Source organism: Hyaena hyaena, unplaced genomic scaffold (genome assembly GCF_003009895.1).
Source record: "Hyaena hyaena isolate Hyena2069 unplaced genomic scaffold, ASM300989v1 scaffold_342, whole genome shotgun sequence".
Classification (NCBI taxonomy): domain Eukaryota; kingdom Metazoa; phylum Chordata; class Mammalia; order Carnivora; family Hyaenidae; genus Hyaena; species Hyaena hyaena.
The window spans coordinates 1299532-1319477 of record NW_024080974.1 but is presented as its reverse complement, the minus strand read 5'-3'; the positions used below and the strand labels follow the sequence as shown (position 1 = coordinate 1319477).

At 37.9% G+C, this 19946-nt stretch overlaps 1 protein-coding gene across 1 annotated transcript in view; it reads left to right on the top strand.

Moving 5' to 3' along the window:
• The first annotated feature begins 2110 nt into the window (after positions 1–2110).
• The window catches only part of SEC23A (SEC23 homolog A, COPII coat complex component), a 60529-nt gene continuing 42693 nt past the window's right edge, over positions 2111–19946 (top strand). Inside the window, exons 1-8 of the mRNA XM_039249560.1 lie at positions 2111–2290; positions 7981–8222; positions 10034–10091; positions 10601–10687; positions 11591–11827; positions 15955–16034; positions 16785–16929; positions 19094–19252. Of these exons, the coding sequence (XP_039105491.1) occupies positions 8002–8222; positions 10034–10091; positions 10601–10687; positions 11591–11827; positions 15955–16034; positions 16785–16929; positions 19094–19252 (987 nt within the window). The 5' untranslated portion in view covers positions 2111–2290; positions 7981–8001. The remainder of the gene's footprint in view (positions 2291–7980; positions 8223–10033; positions 10092–10600; positions 10688–11590; positions 11828–15954; positions 16035–16784; positions 16930–19093; positions 19253–19946) is intronic.

Sequence of the window (19946 nt, the reverse complement as noted above, 5' to 3'; positions counted from 1 at the left end):
CTAGATTTACAGGAGTCCAATGTACCCATAAGGTAATCGCAAATAGAATAAGTTTTATTCTGTTTCTAAAAACGGGGCACCTGGGTGGCTCAGTCAGTTAAGTGTCTGACTCTTGATTTTGGCTCAGGTCATGATCCTAAGATTCGTGGATTTGAGCCCCATGTTGGGCTTTGTACTGATAGCATGGAACTACTTGGGGTTGATCCTCTCTCTCCCACTCTGCCCCTCCCCATGGGCTCCCCCCAAATAAATAAATTAAAAAAATGATTTTCTCTGTTCTTTGGAATATATCTAAGAAAGATTAAAAGTCATTATATATGGATTCTTACGTATAGAACTCTAAAAAAAGAAAATCCTAGAAAACTACAGTTGGGTCCAGTAGATCCTGATGCTCTATCTGATCGTTAAATGCAAACCTGTTCATCTTAAAATACATAAAGACAGATCTAAATGAATTTATTTATTTATTTTTTAATTTTTTTTTTTAATTCTAGGAGAGAGAGAGAGACAGCGTGAGCAGGGGAGGGTCAGAGAGAGAGGGAGTCACAGACTGAAACAGGCTCCAGGCTCTGAGCTGGCAGTCAGCACAGAGCCCAACGCAGGGCCGGAACCCACAAACCGCAACATCATGACCTAAGTGAAAGTCGGACGCTTAACCGACTAAGCCACCCAGGTGCTCCCAGATCTAAATGAATTTATTACCCATCCTAACATCTGTTTCATTGTAGTAGGGAACAAAGGCTTTTGTTCAGCTAAGAACAAGGGAATTATGGTTTTTTAGTCTTCATTGAGCTGCATGGTAGCAACGACACATTTCTGGGGACAATGAAATGAATGAAACCACTGAGGGTACTATACGTTGGTTTATTCTTCACTGAATTCCAGAATCCCCATGGATCCTCTCTACTATGTCTATTGATTCTTGGATCTTGTTTCTTTTTGTGAATGTCCTTATTCCATTTTTATACCATGGTCCACAGCTGTTTACTTGCTGTGCTTTCAGTCAAGAATCCCCATTGAGGTAGAATCCTGAGCTCACCTTATTTGCAGGCCTACACTGAATGTTGATTCCCATTTCCTCCTCAGAATTTTATTCAAATTTGACAAACTCATCTTCTTCTACCTTACAAAACAACCTTAGCATACACATTATAGGCAGAAAATATGTTTGGTGCACATCTTGTTTCTCAACTATAATGAAGAACAAGGATTTGATCTTTTTTCCAAATCCTTAAAATGCTTATAGGGTTAAGCTGGACAAGATTTTAGGTGTAGTTGCATCTGGAATTAATTCCATGAACAACTCCTCATTTAGGGATGGGGTGCTCGAGACCGCCAGGCTTTAATGTCTTTCCAACCTGTTTCCATCTCTCCCATTTTGCTTAGCTCTTCCCTTGGAAAGAGAAGCAGAAAACGCATTTAGATGAATCATCCAGAGATTACAGTGGTGGGGAGGAGAGGTGGCAGATGCAGTGTAGGAGGGAAGAGGTAGACTGTCTAGGAATTCAAAAATCCAATGTACAAGTCACGGATTTTGGCCTGTTTTGACTACATCATATCACTAGCATTGGGACTGTACCTGGCACATTGTAGATGTTCAGTAAATATTTGTTGCTCTAAGTGAAAACACGAACTTCTCACTTCGTATATTTTCGGGGAGATGTGGTTTAGCAGTTCTAGGAATCAACCAGGGCCCTACAGGTGAGGATGTCCTCCTGGACGTTGTCTGAATGGCGACAGAAGGTGCCAGTCTCGCCTGCGGCCCTCAGGGAGAGGGCTCGGCCGTGGCTCCTGGGAAAGGGTTAAGGCGCTCCAGTTCCGCAGGGGTCCCTAGCCCCTCCGGCGTTTGCCAGCCAAGTCAGTCTTGTTTGCCTCCGCCCCTCAGGCTCCGTAGCTGCCCCCTCCCTCCAGGCTCTCCTTCCCTACCTGTCACTCAGCTCCGCCCGGGTTCCGCCCTCTCCCCATTAGTTCCCTCCCCCGGTAGCCCCGCCCCAGCTCCGACCCCGCCCTCTCCCCCTCCCTTCTCCCGAGCTTGCGACCTATACCCGCTCCCCTCCGCCGGGTCCCGCACTCTCCCCTCAAGTTCCCCGGCGCGGTTGCCCCGCCCCGCCAGCCCTTGACGTGGCAGAGGCGGCACCAGCCATGTTGGCCCAGTCGTGTTCTGCGCGGAGGCCGGGGGCGGGGCGGCGCCGGCCCTGATCGCGGTGCCACGGCTGCTCCAGCTCGGCGGAGAGGACCGACTTGCAGGGCGGAGGCTGCGGCCGGCGCGGATCTTGTCTGGGGGCACCGGGTAGGGACTGACTTCTGGGCCGCCTTCTCCCGGCTCCCTGGAGGAGCCGCGGGCGCTCAGCGGAAAGCGGGGGAGGGGCAGCTGTGCGGCGGCGGGCCGGCGGGCGGGTGGGCAGGGGTCTCCGGGGTGGTGCCCGCTCTGCCCTCTTGGCACTCCGGGGCAGGCTGAACGCGCCTGCCGTAGCGGCGGTGCTCGGGGGGCAGCCTTGAATCCTGACCCCTTCGCCCTCTCACTGACCGCTCTGCTTCGTTTTTCCGGGGCCTGGGGGCCCGGTCTCCTCACCAAGCTCCCTTGGATAAGGTGCGAAAAATGGGAGTCGGGTGAAAACAGGCAGTTCAGCATGTCGTCTGGCACCCACCCCCGCCTCCCGGGCGATCTGCCTTCCTTACCCTAGTCTATCACCGGTTCTGGACACTTGGCTTCTCGGTTCTTATCTTGCTGGATCTGAAGTGCCCTAGACTTTGAACCCCGGTGACTTCGTCACCGGTAGTTCGGCCTTGGGAGTCAGAGGGGATAAGAATTAATTGCCAGGTGAAGCTAACGCCTTAGGCCTCAATTACTAGAGGAGTTCAGTTTTCGGATCCAATCAGCCTTTTCTGTTGGTGCTAGTGTTTTCTTCCCGTTTTGGTGGGAAGGGAAAAGCGTGGTCAGTCTACATGTAACCTCTGGGGTATGTTGAATTCACGTGAATTTCCTCGACGTCCACCCTGCAAAGCTATGCATAACTAGACAAATTAACTTGGTTAAAAGAAAAAGTAGTCTAATTAACATTGTTTTGGAAGTCTGATCATTTTTATTTGACTCAGAATTCTAGAGTTAGAAGGGGCCTTGTAGTTTCTAGCCTAAACCCCTTATCTTTCTGATGAGAAATTGAGGATCATTGACGTTAAGCTTTTGTCCGAGATCATACAGCTAGTCATGGAAAGCGATTGAAAACACATTATCGAGGATTTTACATCTGAAAAGTAGAGAGGCACACTTAATTGTTAAATACATTTGATTGGAAGAAACTCAAATTTTACTTGCAATTGACGATATTTTTCACTTAGAATCTATAAAAGTGCTCTAAACTTGGAATATTGAAAACTTCCAACTATTTATTCAATAGGTAAAACTTTTAAAAAAACTGTGGGCATGTATTTGATATGCTAGGTTAAAGAGACATAAGTGTTTTTGCTTCTTTGCTTTTAGTTATACCATGAGAAGTTATTTAACCAAAGTAACTCCCACTTACAATAAGTTGGGCTGGGGAGTGACACATTTCTTTAGAATGGTCTTTTGTATTTTGTACCACTTAAAAAATATTATGACTACTGTATTAAATCTCCATCCTAATATAGTGTCTGAATCATTTTTATTTAGCTTTAACATAATTTTAGGGGATAGAGTGCTGATCAAATAATGATACTTTATAAAAAGCTAGTTTGTAAAAAGAATTTATTTCGGATATGTCATTGTTGGATATGGGGCCCAGCCTGGCAAGTTTTCTGCTAGAATTAGTGATTTTGAAATGGTGCAGTACCTACTGTGGAAAGGTGAGGGAAGTCAGGGAGGTGCTGTGCATGGCCATGTAATTGGGCTAGTTAAGAAGAAAAAAGTAGAACTTAAAAAAAATAATACTGGGAAGTGAGAATGTACAAAATAAAATAGATGTGATTTAGTGAGCAAATACGATCTTAGCAGAGAGATTGAAAGGAAAAAGTGAGGAAAAGGAAGTTAATTGTGCACAAAATATCACACAGGTGATATGTGGTGTGTCATAATAAAAAGTAAGGATGTGGAGTTACAATCTGGTTATTGTGTGTAAATGTCTTTATGCTAAGTCTTATGGGCCTTTTTTTACTAGACTCCTTGATGGAATTAGGTAAACTCTATTACTAAAGTGGTTCTTAGGACCACTTTAGACTCTTAAACATTATTGGCTATCCAGTAAAAAAAAACCAAAAAACAAAAAACCCATAGCCCTGCCTTAATAGAAGACAGGTGGGTGTTCTTATTTATTTTTGCAGTCAGTCTATTTTGATGTTATTTTGCTTGAATTGTATTAAAGAACTCTGGCTTCACATATATAATATAGTTGGAAAAAGGGATAAAAAATTATTTTTCAGATAATTCTGTATATTCTTCTTTGATACTACACTGCAGGGGTGCCTGGGTGACTCAGTGGGTTAAGCATCCGACACTTGATCTCAGCTCAGGTCTTGACCCAAGTTGGTGAGTTCAGGCCCCATGCTGGGGTTTTGGAGTTCAAGCTCCACACCCAGTGCAGAGCCACTTTAAAAAAAAAAAAAAAGAGAGAGAGGGTTTTAATTCAGAAATCAAGGGTTAATAGAAGTGTGAAATCTGAAATATTAGAAATAAACTTTTTTGTACTCTATTTTTTAAAAATTCATTGGTCTGTTCTACACTTTGAATGGATCTTTACTCATGGATCTTTACCCGTGTATGATTTTGTAACATAATGAATTGATCATCTGGGAGATTTTGCTTCACTGAGTAAGGTTTATTTTCTAAATGTGGACGATACGGTTCATTATATAATAGAAAAAGCACAATAATATCATCATTGATCTCATCAGAAAGATCTTTACATATTAGCAAGCTGTGAGGCTCATGGTAGTGGACACAAGGTTTTCAAAATTTTTGATACTTGCTTGAAAACTGAAATTTTTTCAAAATTAATAAATACTGTCAATTATTTTCCAGGTCACAGATTCAGTTCATCATTATTGACAAAATGTATGCCACATAGCTAACTACTAGTTATGTACCATTTTTGGAAATTGAGAATTGAGAAAATAGTCAAAACACAGACTCTGAAACAGGTTCCAGGCTCTGAGCTGGCAGTCAGCACAGAGCCCGACGCGGGGCTCGAACCCACGAACCGCGAGATCATGACCTAAGCGAAAGTCGGATGCTTAACCGACTAAGCCACCCAGGCTCCCCTATTAATTCTTTTTTAAGAGACAGAGAACCAGAGCATGAGTAGGGGAGGGCAGAAAGAGAGAGAGACACAGAATCTGAAGCAGGCTCCAAGCTCTGAGCCATCAAGCACAGAGCCCATCACAGGGCTCGAACCCATGAACTGTGAGATCATGACCTGAGCCAAGGTCGCATGTTTAACCAACTGAGCCACCTAGGTGCTCCACGTGTTTCCTTTATTAAAAACATTTAAAAAAAGATTTTTTTTTTAAATTTATTTCTAGGAGAGAGAGAGACAGCGTGAGCAGGGGAGGGTCAGAGAGAGAGGGAGTCACAGACTGAAACAGGCTCCAGGCTCTGAGCTAGCAGTCAGCACAGAGCCCGNTCACAGACTGAAACAGGCTCCAGGCTCTGAGCTAGCAGTCAGCACAGAGCCCGACGCGGGGCCCGAACCCACGAACCGCGAGATCATGACCTAAGCAAAAGTCGGACGCTTAACCGACTAAGCCACCCAGGTGCCCCCAAATTTTTTTGGTCTTTATTTTTGAGAGAGAAGAGAGAGAGATTGAGCATGAGCAGGGAAGAGACAGGGAGAGGGAAACACAGAATCTGAAGCAGGCTCCAGGCTCTGAGCTGTCATCACAGAGTCCATCACAGGACTAGAACTCATGAGCCGAGCCGTGAAATCATGACCTACGCCCAAGTCGAATGCTTAAGTGACTTAGCCACCCAGGTGCCTTTGTTTCTCCTTTAAAACTGAGGTGAATGTGGAGAGGGTGCCTGGGTGACTGAGTTGGTTAAACGTATGGCTCTTGATTTCAGCACAGGTCATAATCTCACGGTTTGTGATTTTGAGACCCATGTGGGGCTCTGCACTGATAGTATGAGCCTGCTTTGGATCTCTTTCTCACTCCCTCTCTGCCCCCTTCCCCACACCCTGCTGGTACACTCATGTTCTCTCTTTCAAAACAAATAAATAAACATGAAAAAATTAAAAACAAACAAACTGAGATTGACATCTAACTCTCCTCTGATTATTCCAGATCTTTGTTTTATCATTATTTTTCAACTCCAACATTTTTTTGAAAACTTACAGTATCCTTCTCCAAACTGCCTTCTATATTTAGCTTAAAGATAATCTTTTCTAAACAAATTTAGTTACCTTAGGATTCCTCTTTATCCCTTATCAGTCTTTGAAAACTCTGTGTTCACTTTTAATTACTATAAAATTCTCTAGTTGTCTCTGAGATTCTGATAGGAAATAGTGTTTAATTTTTCTTTTTTTTAACAGGAATATTTAACATATAACATTCTTATTTCTTTCAAAGAAAAACTTCTTAGCTGCTAAGGTAGTCAGATTTGTTGAGCTTCACTTTATGTAATTTTTATTATCAACATCTGTTTGAAAATTTTTCTAAAGTTAAAATTACTGTATTCAGTATGCATTTTTCAAATAATACCTTTTCTTCCCTCAGTTACATGTTAGAATCAGTTCCTCATCCTATTGTGGTTCTTCACAACTTCAGCATCCACATTGGCTCTTTTGGCACCTACCTTCATAATTCTTCAGTTCTTGACGTCCTTCATGTCTCCTACAAGTCTTTTGGCCAACCACCTAGCGCTTGAAACTGTCCTCTCAGAACTTTGAATTTTACAGTTTCCTTCCATCACTGATCACTGCTGAAGTTTGAGAATGTGAGATTGAACTGTTGCCTAGGTAGGAAGGCTGGTATTCTAGATAGGCAGTAAGAGAGTAACAAGATGAAGATGTGTCTGGATACTGGGCCTGAACCAGAGTGACATTCTCCCCCCCCCCCCCGCTAATAAATGTAAATGATTATATTGAAATTGTGTATCTCAAATTAGAGTTTAAAATGCTCTCCTACTCTCTAAAATAATTTTTAAAAATGCTCTCCTAAATTGGAATATTAAAAATGTTCTGGGTTAGGGGCATCTAGGTGGCTCAAGTTAATTGGTTGTCTGATCCGTTCAGGTCATGATCTCATGGTTCATGAGTTTGAGCTCCACATTGGGCTCTCTGCTATTATTATTATATGGAGCCCACTTCAGATTTCTGTCCCGTCTGTCTTCATCTCCTCCACTCACGTGCTCTCTCTGTCAAAAAGAAGTAAACATTAAAAAATATTCTAGCTTAATTTTCTGCAAAACAAGTCAATGGCCTGTAAATCATAGGGAACACCACTTACCAAGCATTTTATTTATTGTGCCACAAATACCCTATATTTACACTATGAAAAAATTACCTGTCTATAACAGAAGTATCCAGTTTTAGAAGAATCTTTTTGTTATGCACTGTTAAGCATTCTCTTCTAGCAAGTTTAGTAGAAACTTGTCTTTTCTGCATATGAAACCATATGAGCTTTAGAATTTAATGGTTTTGGTCATCTGTTCCTTAGAATAATACAACTTACAAGGCTGACATGGAAAATATAGGATCTAAAATTTCCCCTATTTTTACCTTTCTTATGCACAAATATATAGGACACATTATTTTTTTTTGCTCCAGTTTTTTTAGGAATGAATAAACAAGGATAAAATACTTTTGCTGGGCTTAATAATTCTGAAGAGTGATTTATTTATTTTTGTTGTTATAAGTGAGGTTATTGTTGCTTCCTAATTTTTTTTCTAGGATAAATACTTTTATTTGGTTTTGATTTCTTGTGGATTAATATTGCTGAAAGTGGGGAAAACATATTTATTTTAGATGTCCTAATGAGGATTTTTAAACATCTTAAATTTTGTCACAGAAATAAGAATCAGGCTCTACAATGACAACCTATTTGGAATTCATCCAGCAAAATGAAGAACGAGATGGAGTCCGATTTAGCTGGAATGTTTGGCCATCAAGTCGACTAGAAGCTACGAGAATGGTCGTTCCCGTAGCAGCCCTATTTACGCCACTGAAGGAGAGACCTGATTTACCACCTATTCAGTATGAACCTGTTCTGTGTAGCAGGACCACTTGCCGTGCAGTTTTGAATCCTTTATGGTAATTAAAATATATTGAAACAATTAATGTGCCAATATGATTTTAAAATGTAGTTGTTTTGTTCAATTATATAAAAATGTCTTTGTTTTTATTTACAGTTATTTTTTCAAATTAGGATAGCCTAATCCAAAGAACTGTAAAATTGAAGGATATTCTAGGTGTAGTGAATTGATTAGAGACCAAATGTAAAATTGTCACTGTATGAAATGTTAGATCTAATCACTAGTATACCTAGATGCTGGTACTGGCTGGGTGTCAGTAGACCCATTTCATGTCATTGGAAAAGTTATGATTGAGTGGTATGTGTTTGATTTAAAAATGTTACGATTTCTTATTGCATAAACCAGAATATCAAGAATCTTCTTTTATTCCTCTTTCCATTCTCTATATCCACCCAATCCATTAGCATTTCTGATTCTGCCTCCAGAACATTACTGATTCTGTCTTCTGTTTTCAGTCTCGGCTAGTACACTCAACTTTGTTGAGTAAAGATATACCATCTTTTTACTGGACAATTTCATTACCCTTCTAACTGGCCTCCCATGTTTCCATTCTTGTCTTTCCACAGTTTATTCTCTATCCAGAAGCTAGAATCTTACAAATGGACATCGGATTATTAAAATCCTTCAGTTTTGTCTTATTATACTTGGAATGAAAAATCCAATCTGCTAGTTAAGACTTAAAAAACCTGACATCTTATATCATCCATTTTCCTTATTGTTATCTATGTTATACCTAACCCTCTTTCTCATTCTTGAACACAACAGATTTATTCCTACCTTGGAATTTGTATAATAGCTGTATATTCTGCCTGGATTACTCTGTCCCCAGATTTTCCTGTGACTTGTTCCTTTTTCATTTAAAAATTTTTAAGAGTTTTTTAAATTTATTTTTGAGACAGAGAGAGACAGAGCATTAGCAAGGGAGGGGTAGAGAGAGAGAGGGAGACACAGAATCCGAAGCAGGCTCCAGCCTCTGAGCTGTCAGCACAGAGCTCGATGCAGGGCTTGAACCCACAAACTGAGATCATGACCTGAACTGACATTGGACACTTAACCAACTGAACCACCCAGGTTCCCCAGTTACTTTTCATTTAGATTGCATTTCAGTTGTTTATTTAAGAAGGCATTCTTTTAAAGTAGCCCTCCCAGGGACACCTTGGTGGCTCAGTCTCTTAAGCATCTGACTCAATTTCAGCTCAGGTCATGATCTCAGGGTTTCTAGGTTCAAGCCCCACATTGGGCTCTGCACTGACAATGTAGAGCCTGCTTGGCATTCTCTGTCTCCTTCTCTCTTCTGCTCCCCCTTCTCTCTCTCTCAAAATAAATAAATAAACTTTAAAAAATAAAGTAGCCTTCCCAAACACACTTTCACATCCTGCTTTATCTTTAATCTCTTATTATCAGCACCTGAAAGTATCATTTGTAGTTTTACATCTACTTTCCTTTTGTATGTCTTTCTGTTCCAGAATTTAAGCTCCATGATAGCAGGGACCTTTGATCTCTTGTTTATTGCTGTATCATCAGCACCTAGAATAATGGCTAATACATTTTAAGCACTCAATAAATATATTTTTGAATTAAATGAATGTTTTCTAGATATGAGTGTAGAAGTTACTAAATCATTTGAAAAAAATTGTTTTAATTTTACTGCTATCTGCTATATATTAAAAGTTATAATATGTTCATTTAATTAAACATGTGTATGTTAAAAATATAACTTCTTTTAGAAAGAAGTTAATTTTATTAAAATTAGGATCATTGTACAATGGAACTGAAACATGAGCTTTATTGTATTTTTTCTTAAAACAGTCAAGTGGACTATCGAGCAAAACTCTGGGCTTGCAACTTTTGTTATCAAAGGAATCAGGTAAGAAAACCTCCAATTCAGATGTTAATGCTGTAGTATGGGTCTTTTTTTTTTTTTTTTTACAAATAGTTTATTGTCAAATTAGTTTCAACATAACACCCAGTGCTCATCCCCATTTTTTTTTTTTAATATTTATTCATTTTTGAGAGAGAGAGAGAGAGAGAGTGTGCAAGTGGGGGATGGGCAGAGAGAGAGAGGGAGACACAGAGTCTGAAGCAGGCTCCAGGCTCTGAGCTGTCAGCACAGAGTGCGACATAGGGCTCGAGCCCACAAACTGTGAGATCATGACCTGAGCCGAAGTCGGACGCTTAGCTGACTGAGCCACCCAGGCGCCCTGTAGTATGGGTCTTAATATGCAGACTAATGCATATTTTTTAAAAAGATGAAGTAATGTTTCATGTGAAGAAAAATAGTTTTTAGTAATTAAGTGATCAGAAAATTATTTGCAGTTTGAAATTTCATTCTGGCAAATAATTTGTTAAAAATGTTTGGTTTTTTTCTCTCTGTAGTTTCCACCTACTTACGCTGGTATATCTGAACTGAATCAACCTGCGGAGCTCTTACCTCAGTTTTCTAGCATTGAATATGTAGTTCTGGTAAGAACATAAGAGTAAATCCTAAGAAAGATTTAAATATTCAATGATTTATTTTATACCAATAGAATTGTTAAATTGAGATGACTTAAAGGGCATTGTTCTTAATTCCCACATTGAATTGATGGAGCAATTCAGAGATAAGAACTGTCCTGGTCAATTTAGACAAAGTAATTTCTCTTTTGTAGTTATTTAATGGGTAACCAGGATATTGGGTGGTGTGGTGTGATTTGCTATCGTGAGTAGCTCAATAAACAGTGCACTCTCAATGTTGCTGTATAGTTGGAAGGTCAGTTCACAAATACTTAAGTCATTATGTTACTGGAACTTGATGATATATCCCCAAGTCTAATTATTAAAGTTACTTTTGCATTGGTCCTTGTTAAGAAAATCATTTTTCTTCCCTTTCTGAACACCTTTATGTAGTTGTTTACATATTTAAGTTGTAAAGTAATGATTTCCTCTATGATTGTTGTAGAGAAAGCAGAATATGATTCGTGTGAGCCAGTAACTTGTCCAGTCTAGCTAGTTTCCAGTTTTCTTACAGTCTAATTCAGGTTAAGATAATTATTGTTTTGTTTTTAAGCTTTATAGCTACTGTTTTCTTATTTTAAGAGAAATAAAGACTTGTTATAAGAAATGAAGCCTTAGGCAGTTAAATAGATTAAAAATGAAAGTCTCCTTCCTGTAACTACAAATAATGTTTTTAAACTTAATTTTTCTCTTGCTATGTCTCAGATAGCTCTCCGTGCATATATAAATTGTTTCATTTCTGAAATGATTTTAGTAAGATTTCATTGTATGAATGTATTGTAAATTATTTAATTAGTCCCCTACTAATTATCCTTGCATATTGTGCTGAGTGTTAATACATTATTTCCTTATTATTGCAACATTTTTTAAAAGCGTGGTCCTCAGATGCCTTTGATATTCCTCTATGTGGTTGATACTTGCATGGAAGATGAAGATTTACAAGCCCTGAAAGAATCTATGCAGATGTCATTAAGTCTTCTACCACCTACAGCTTTGGTTGGACTGATTACTTTTGGGAGAATGGTACAGGTTCATGAACTTGGATGTGAGGGCATTTCAAAAAGCTACGTGTTCAGAGGAACGAAAGATCTGTCTGCCAAACAACTGCAGGTAAACAACAAGAATGGTAGTTTCAGCCTTAATCTCTAGGCATCACTCCATAAATGTCTATAAATGCCTTCTGGATTTAAGTTTCTAGAAAATATTTTTATTGTGAAAGACTAATATAATGGTATTTGAACAAAGGCTTTATTTAATGTTGACATCAGCTTTCTTTCATTTGCCCTTAAATTATTGTTAGATTGAAGACCCCTCACTTTTTCTTTTTTAAAAATTTTTGTTTATTTATTTTTTAGAGAGAGAGAGCATGCATGTGAGCAGGGGAGGGGCAGAGAGAGAGAGAGACACAGAATCTGAAGCAGGCTCCAGGCCTCAAGCTGTCAGCACAGAGCTCGACATGGGGCTCGAACTCACAAGCAGTGAGATCATGACCTCAGCCGAAGTTGGATGCTTAACTGACTGAGCTACCCAGGTGGCCCAAAGACCCCTCACTTTTAATTGTGAAACTGAAGGTATTTTGCTAGATATATGAAGGGCTAATGGAAGAGCCATGCTGAAGATTGAGGGAAAGCAACCACAGAATGTTAGCTTTTCTTTCTTGACATCTCATTTAGGACCTAAATGCTCTTACTATGTTTGGCGCGGGGAAGTATTTAAGGCTCGAGTGTTATATGTATGTATGAACCAAGAGTATATATTTTTTCATACATGAGGACAACATTTTTATTTTGGCGGAAAATTGAAGCTTTATCTTCCAAGGCAGAAGAGTTATGTGTGACCTACTAGGATCATCTAGAGATACTTTTCAGTAAATTTTTTCCCCCCAGAGATTTTGCTAGACCATGAGAAAGTAAGTGAATGTGTGCTTGTATTGGGAGGTCGTCGAGAGGATAGGATTGTTCATGTAAGTCTTCTGAAAAACTATAAAGGATTCTGATACAATCCCAAGTTAAGAACAGTTACCCTGGAAGGTGGTAAGTCAGTCTTGTATAAAGTAGACAGATAAGAAATCGGATTTTGGAGCATCCAAGTATCCCAAATGAAAGGAAAAGAAGATTTTGAGAACAATATTAAATGATTGTAATTTGAAGGTTAGAACTGGGATAGTAGTGTTGCAGTTAATGGAGATAGAAAATAGTGGAGGAATTTGCAGATTTGGGTGGGGAGGATAATGAACAGTGAATAAGATCATGAATAAGATTTGAGGAAGTGAAGAAAATTAGAGCTTGAGCTCTTTCAAGAGGTTTGTTGAAGCTAAGGAAGACAATAGTGTGGGAATTTAAGAGGACCCAGTTAACAGGTTTAGGTTAGGAAGGGCACTTGAATGTGTTACATAGGAGGGAAGACAGACTAATGAGGGTGAGTGAAAGCAAGAGTGAGCTGAGCTTTCAGAGGACATGATAGGACTTCCTTCAGGAACAGAGGAAGCAGAGTACCTTGGGGAGGAGGATCATCTGTTTCCATGAGACAGGACAGAAAGTGGGCAAGTTTAATCTTTCCGTGCCTTAGTTTTTTTCTTCTGTGGAAGAGAGTTAATAATAGTATCTACCTTATAAGGTGCTCATGAAAATTAAGTTAGTAATAGTATCTACCTTATAAGGTGGTCATGAAAATTAAATGGATTGTGCCTCTTAACTGTTTGCTATTGTTCTTTTTAAGCCACAAACTTACTTAAAGTTGTATAATGTTACTTCTGATTGTAAAGTACATTTTACTTGAATTATGTTAAAGCGTATGTAATACATAAGATACCTGCTTTTTTGTTGAAGGTAATAAATCCCTACAGACTAGAGTTTTTTCTCCATTGAAATGTTTTTATTTTGTTAATTTTTTTTGCCATCTTTATTCAAGTATTTCACAGCAGTTATATTACCAATTACAGTAAGTGTTCAAAAATTCCAGAATTCAAAAATGAAATAATTTACTTCAGACTAATATAAAATGAAGTCAAATGTAAAACATCAATTTAACACAATTCTAAATTAAACTATAAACCCAAAATAGACCATAGTTGATGAAGTCTACTTAATCCACAAAGTAGACATCTGTAACTAAAACCACAAAGAGGTCTCCCAAAGTCTAAATAACTGAATATACAAAATACTAAAGATGCAAGTACAAGCCCAAATTCAAGCTTGCAATATGATTACAAATAATAATTATAATAACAATGGCATTTAACTATGGGACCTGACACTGAAGATACCTACTGAATAGCACCAATAGCTAAATCAACTTAATCAAAAATGGAAAGATATTACTACCCCACTCCCTAAAAATAAAATCCAGTAAACTTAAAAATACATTGGCATATGAGAGAAATCAAGTCATGAAAGGATGTAAAACAAAACTAAATTAATCACAAGTGAGATTCAAGCTGAAAAACACAGTTAACTCCACAGCCATCAGTTTCTTAAAAAAATTTTTTTTTTGTTAACATTTATTTATTATTGAGAAACAGAGAGAGACAGAGCATGATCATGGGAGGGGTAGAGAGAGAGAGGACACTGTATCCAGAGCAGGCTCTAGGCTCTGAGCTGTCAGCACAGAGCCTAATGCAGGGCTTGAACCCACAAGCGGTGAGATCATGACCTGAGTCGAAGTCCGACACTAACCCACTGAGCCACCCATGCGCCCCCACAGCCATCAGTTTTAACCCTTCAGAAAGTTCCCATGGTCCCCACAGCTGAGCATTACTATTGTTGGGCTGTGCTGTGATGAAATGTTTTTATTTTCCTTCTCTGTCCATTTGGTTGAAAAGAGCCTGGTCTTTGCTCCCCAAATAGTCCTGAATTCAAATCTGAAACTCTTCTAGTTGTGTAATATTGGGTTGATCTCTGCTTGTTTTCTTATCCTCTGTGTAAAAGGATAAATAATACTTACTTTACAAGGTTATTATTCATACTAAGGGAAAGAATATAAGAACAGTCAGTATAGTGTTAACTTTTACAGGGCTTTGTGGTAAAACCTGGCTTAATCTCTTGCTCTGCAACTTACTAGTTGTGTAACCTTTGGCAGGTTACTTAACCTTTCTGAGTGTCAGTTTTCATTTATAAAGTAGTGATTAAAAAATCTACTTCATTGTTCTGTGAAAAAATAATATACATAAAGAATTTAGCACAGAGTTTAGCACATAGTAAGTTCTTAGAAAAAAGTTGCTCTTCCTGCTAGGAGTATAGGAAATACTATAGGATTAGTTCAATAATTTTTTCTTTGCAAATCTTTAGACTTTCTGGTTTTCTGTTATATGCTTTTATTCTGTTAGTTCATGAACAAGATTCAAGAAAACTTCAGGAAAAGAACATTATTGTCATGTGTCTAGAGAGGAATTTTGTACACTTAAAAATCAAAACAAAACTGGCAGTTTTGAATTAAGTCAAAAAATTAGGTATAGACATACATATGTATACCTTATAACCCCTTTTATAGGATTCCGTGTCCCTCTCCTTTATAACATTTATTACAGTTGTAATTTTATACTTTTTTAGCTAATGATTTTATCAACTGGTGTCTATTTCACCAGATCTTAATTTCGTAAGGTCATGACTATATATATATGTATACATATATATATGTATTTACCATCAGATGCCTGGCACATAGCAGGTACTTGAAATATAGTTGCTCAAAGTGATGGATGAATACAAGTTAAGAAATATAAATATTCATGTGGGACGCCCTCAGCCTGTTAAGCCACCGACTCTTGATTTTGACTCATGTCATGATCTCACGTGCATGAAATTGAGCCCCATGTCGGGCTCTTCGCTGACAGCATGGAGCCTGCTTGGGATTCTTTCTCTCTCTGCCCCTCCCCTGCTGGCACTCATGTGTGCGTGCTCTCTCTCTAAATAAATAAAATTAAAAGAAATAGACATTGATGTTACATATTAGCTTTTTGACTCTTAATTAGAAATAAACTATTTCTGAGCTAGTGTCCCTCTTTGCTCATATAATACCTTATACTTTGCTCTCTTATGGTTATTATTTCATTTATTGTTATTGTGTAGCTGCGAGTCTCCCCATCTAGACCTTTTGCTTTCTGAGGAAAGAGACTTTATGTTCTTTATTCTTTATCTTTGTGTTCCTAATACCTAGCACAGCATTTTGGATATGGTAAGTAGTTGATACATCTTTGTAGGAGTACTTAAATGGATATCACAAAAATAATCTCTTTACAGGAAATGCTGGGACTCTCTAAAGTACCTGTTACTCAAGCTACACGTGGTCCTCAAGTACAACAGCCACCTCCTTCCAATAGGTAATAATTAAATATGGCAAAGAGAATTTTACAATTTGTGCAGCTCTTTTAAGCATCTTGTACCCTTCACTGGAACACAGACATTCAGTATTACTATAATTGTTAAATATTTTTAGGAATATAAACACACTGCATTAGTATGCCTTCTAAAAAGTTGAAGCAGAAGCATGCCATTAAAATGGTTGGTTTCTTATCATTACGATGTTAAGGACTTTTTTAGGTTTGATATCTTCCTGATCTCCTATTTTTAAGTTCATGAACTGTGGTTGAAGGTAGTCAAGCTAAAATAGGGCCTCAAAAGTTTTTCATTTAGCCTTAGAGGTAGTTTTCCCCCTCCCCAAACTTACTAATCAGAAGTCGTATTACTAAAATTGAGTTGAACATATTTTCTCATAATTGTTTCAATAGCCTCAGGGCTGACTAACTGGTAAATGAAAGATGCTGTCCTGATGTAATACTTGGTGTGAGGGTTTCATTTATAGCAGTTGTACTCAAACCTTGATTGTGGACCAGATAATGTCACCTGGACACTTGTTTGAGATGCACATTCTTGGGGCCCTCCCTCAGACCTGCAGAAACGCGACCCAGGAACCCTCCCACCAATTCTGTTGTACACAAAAGTTAGAGGACCATTGGTCTACCATGTATTCAAATTGTTTTTCTCTATTTCTAAAAAAGGAAACAGTTTGTTTCTTACATTCTTACCCACAAACATTAATAAATGACCTTTGATTTATTTTTGTTTTTCAGATTCTTGCAGCCAGTACAGAAAATAGACATGAATCTCACAGATCTTCTGGGAGAACTGCAGCGAGACCCGTGGCCTGTACCACAGGGCAAGAGACCTTTGCGTTCCTCTGGGGTGGCGCTTTCCATAGCTGTAGGACTACTTGAGGTAGGGACGATAGCTGTGTTTTGGAACGTAAATGTGCATGTGTGTGTTTCAGTGATATCTACAAGGTAATGTTGAGTGAAAAAATCAGGTCATTAAGACAGCAAATATCTCAAATTTGATCTGTGGTATATTCTTTTGTGTGTAGAGATGCACTTGGATGTTTGTCCATCCAAATGTTAATTAACAGTGGTAGGATAAGGGGAATTTTGCTTTTAAGTAGAATTTGAACATTTTACACTACACGTATTTTAGCTTTATAATTAGAAAAGAGAGTTTGAAAGAAAAAAGCTTTTTAAAAATGTGAGATGCCATCAAAGTTACGGAAAAGTTGTAAAGAACTTTTTTCCCCCTGAACTGTTTAAGTTGCTGAGATGATGTTCCCAACCTTGAATACTTTAGTTGTTTCCTGTAAATCAGAATATTTTTGTACATAACTACAATATAATTAACAGTATTAACACTGATTATTAACTAATATTAACACTGATATATCACTACCACTAGTTTCAGATCTCATTCAAGTTTTGCAGATCATTTCAGTAATTTCTTTTACTAAAAGGATGTAGTTCAGAGACATATATGTAGTGGTATGTCTATTTAGTCTCCTTTAGTGTCGAAGAGACCCTCAACTTTTCTTTGACTTTCATGACTTTGACACTTTGGAAGATTCAGGCCGGTTATTTTATAGACTCTCTCAAATTAGCTTTGTTTTGATGTATCCTCACAATTAGATTCAGGTCTTGTATCAGCAGGAATATCATAGAAATAATGCTGTGTTCTCATTATACCTGTCAGTCGGCAATGATTGTTAACTGTGACAAGTGATCACCATGATCACTTACTAAGATTGTGTCTGCCAGGTGTTTCCATTGTACAGTCACTCTTATTTCCCCTCCTTTTGTAATTAATAAACATTAGAAGATGAGGATCTTTGAAACCAAGCAAATATCCCATTCTGCATCAGACTTTCAATTTATCTATCTATTAATATCATTATGGAGTTTACGTATCCTTCTTTATGTGTATAACTACTTTGTTCCCAATTAATTATATTTATATAATTATATTAGAAATGCTTTTATTTGCAATTTCCATAAGCAGTTGTTGGCCAAAAATATAGAGCACATTTTTCAAGTTACCTTATAGCTTCAGAAGAGAATGTAAATGATATAACTTTTGCAATCCAATCTGTTTGGAGTCCTCAAAATTTCTGGTCTACTGGTAGCACTCTTATTTTTTATTTATGTAGTTATTTATTTTAAAAGTAATACCATTTTTTCTCATTTCACTGGTACCTTGGGAGGAAGGAGAGGTAGGTCGGAATACTCAATCCATCATCTTGAGCTAGAAAGATAAGCCACACGTGTGCTTTAAACATAAAAAGAAAATAATATTGGCAAAACAAGAAGATGCCTCTTTTCTTACTCCTTCTCTGCTCTCTACTCTTCCCAGTCTAGGACTGGTTAAGCAGAAGCATCTTTGTTTATAGGGATCAGGTTTATAGATGATTTTAAAAAATTAAAAAAAATTTTTTAAAAATGTTTATTTAATTTTGAGAGAGAGTGAGCCAGGGAGGAGCAGAGAAAGAGAGAGAGAGAGACACAGAATCCAAAACAGGCTCCAGGCTCCGAGCTGTCAGCACAGAGCCTGATGCTGGGCTCGAACTCACGAACCCTGAGATCATGACCTGAGCTGAAACCAGATGCTTAACTGACTGAGCCCCTAAAAAATTTGTCTTAACATTTATTCATTTTTGAAAGACAGAAACAGAGTGTGAGTGGGAGAGGGGCAGAGAGAATGGGAGACACAGAATTCTAAGCAGGCTCCAGGCTCTGAGCTGTCAGCACAGAGCCTGATGCCAGCTCAAACCCATGAACTGTGAGATCATGACCTGAGCTGAAGTCGGATGCTTAACCGACTGTGCCACCCAGGTGTCCCATGTAGATTATCTTAAAGCTAGGAAGGTACTAGCATTTAGGATAAGATTTCAAAAGAAAGGTATTCAAATAGATACTTTGTTTTTAAGTTTCATTTTAAACATTTGATTATTGGAAAATGTATGCTTTTTGTTTTCTAGAAAGAATATATCAAAATTCAGTTTTAGAAATATATATCCTTGAACCTTCCTTTAAACTCTTTTGCCATGTGATTTTTTTTCTAATAGTGTACCTTTCCCAACACTGGTGCTCGTATCATGATGTTCATTGGCGGTCCAGCCACTCAGGGGCCTGGAATGGTGGTTGGAGATGAATTGAAGACACCTATAAGATCATGGCATGACATTGAAAAAGACAATGCTAAATATGTTAAAAAGGGAACCAAGGTAATTTGGTTAAGTTTTTTGCTTTAGCAGAAAAATTTCATTTGATGGAAGAGGAGGAAGAATACAAATACTTTATAGTATGAAATCTGATATTGTGAAGTCTATGCTGTAACTACTATTCAGAATTGGAGAAATAGTCTTTTTTTTTTTATAATTTAAGTTATAATTTTTCTGGTTGTAAATATTTAAAGACTTAATTGTAGCACTAGTAGGTATCTCTTTAAAGATTACTCCTGAGAGAAACCCTGTGTGCCTTTTTTAAAAATATGCATGTTAAAAAATATCTTTGCTACTTCAGAAAAAATTTCTTACATTTTTCAGTTTTTCATTTCCCAGAGGCTTCCTCTAGATACGTATTTTGTTCATAGGGTGAATAGTCCATCACTTTCTTATGCGTTGTTTTCTGTTCATGTAACTTCAATTTTATTTGAGTTTGTGCCAGTACATTTTCACTTTTGACTATTGGCTAATTAGTTCTGCTGGTAATGTCTCCTTTAAAAAAAAATTATTTAAAAAAAAAATTCTTTAGAACTCACAATTTTAGTTTAGTTGTACTGTTTTAGCCCTTCTTTTTGGTAGTCATAATATTTTTAAAAGTGTAAATAATAACATAATTTTTGTCACTATTACTGGATTTTTTTCCTGCTACTAAATTTCCCTTTTGAACTTGGAATTTTTCTAAGAGCTTCAAAAA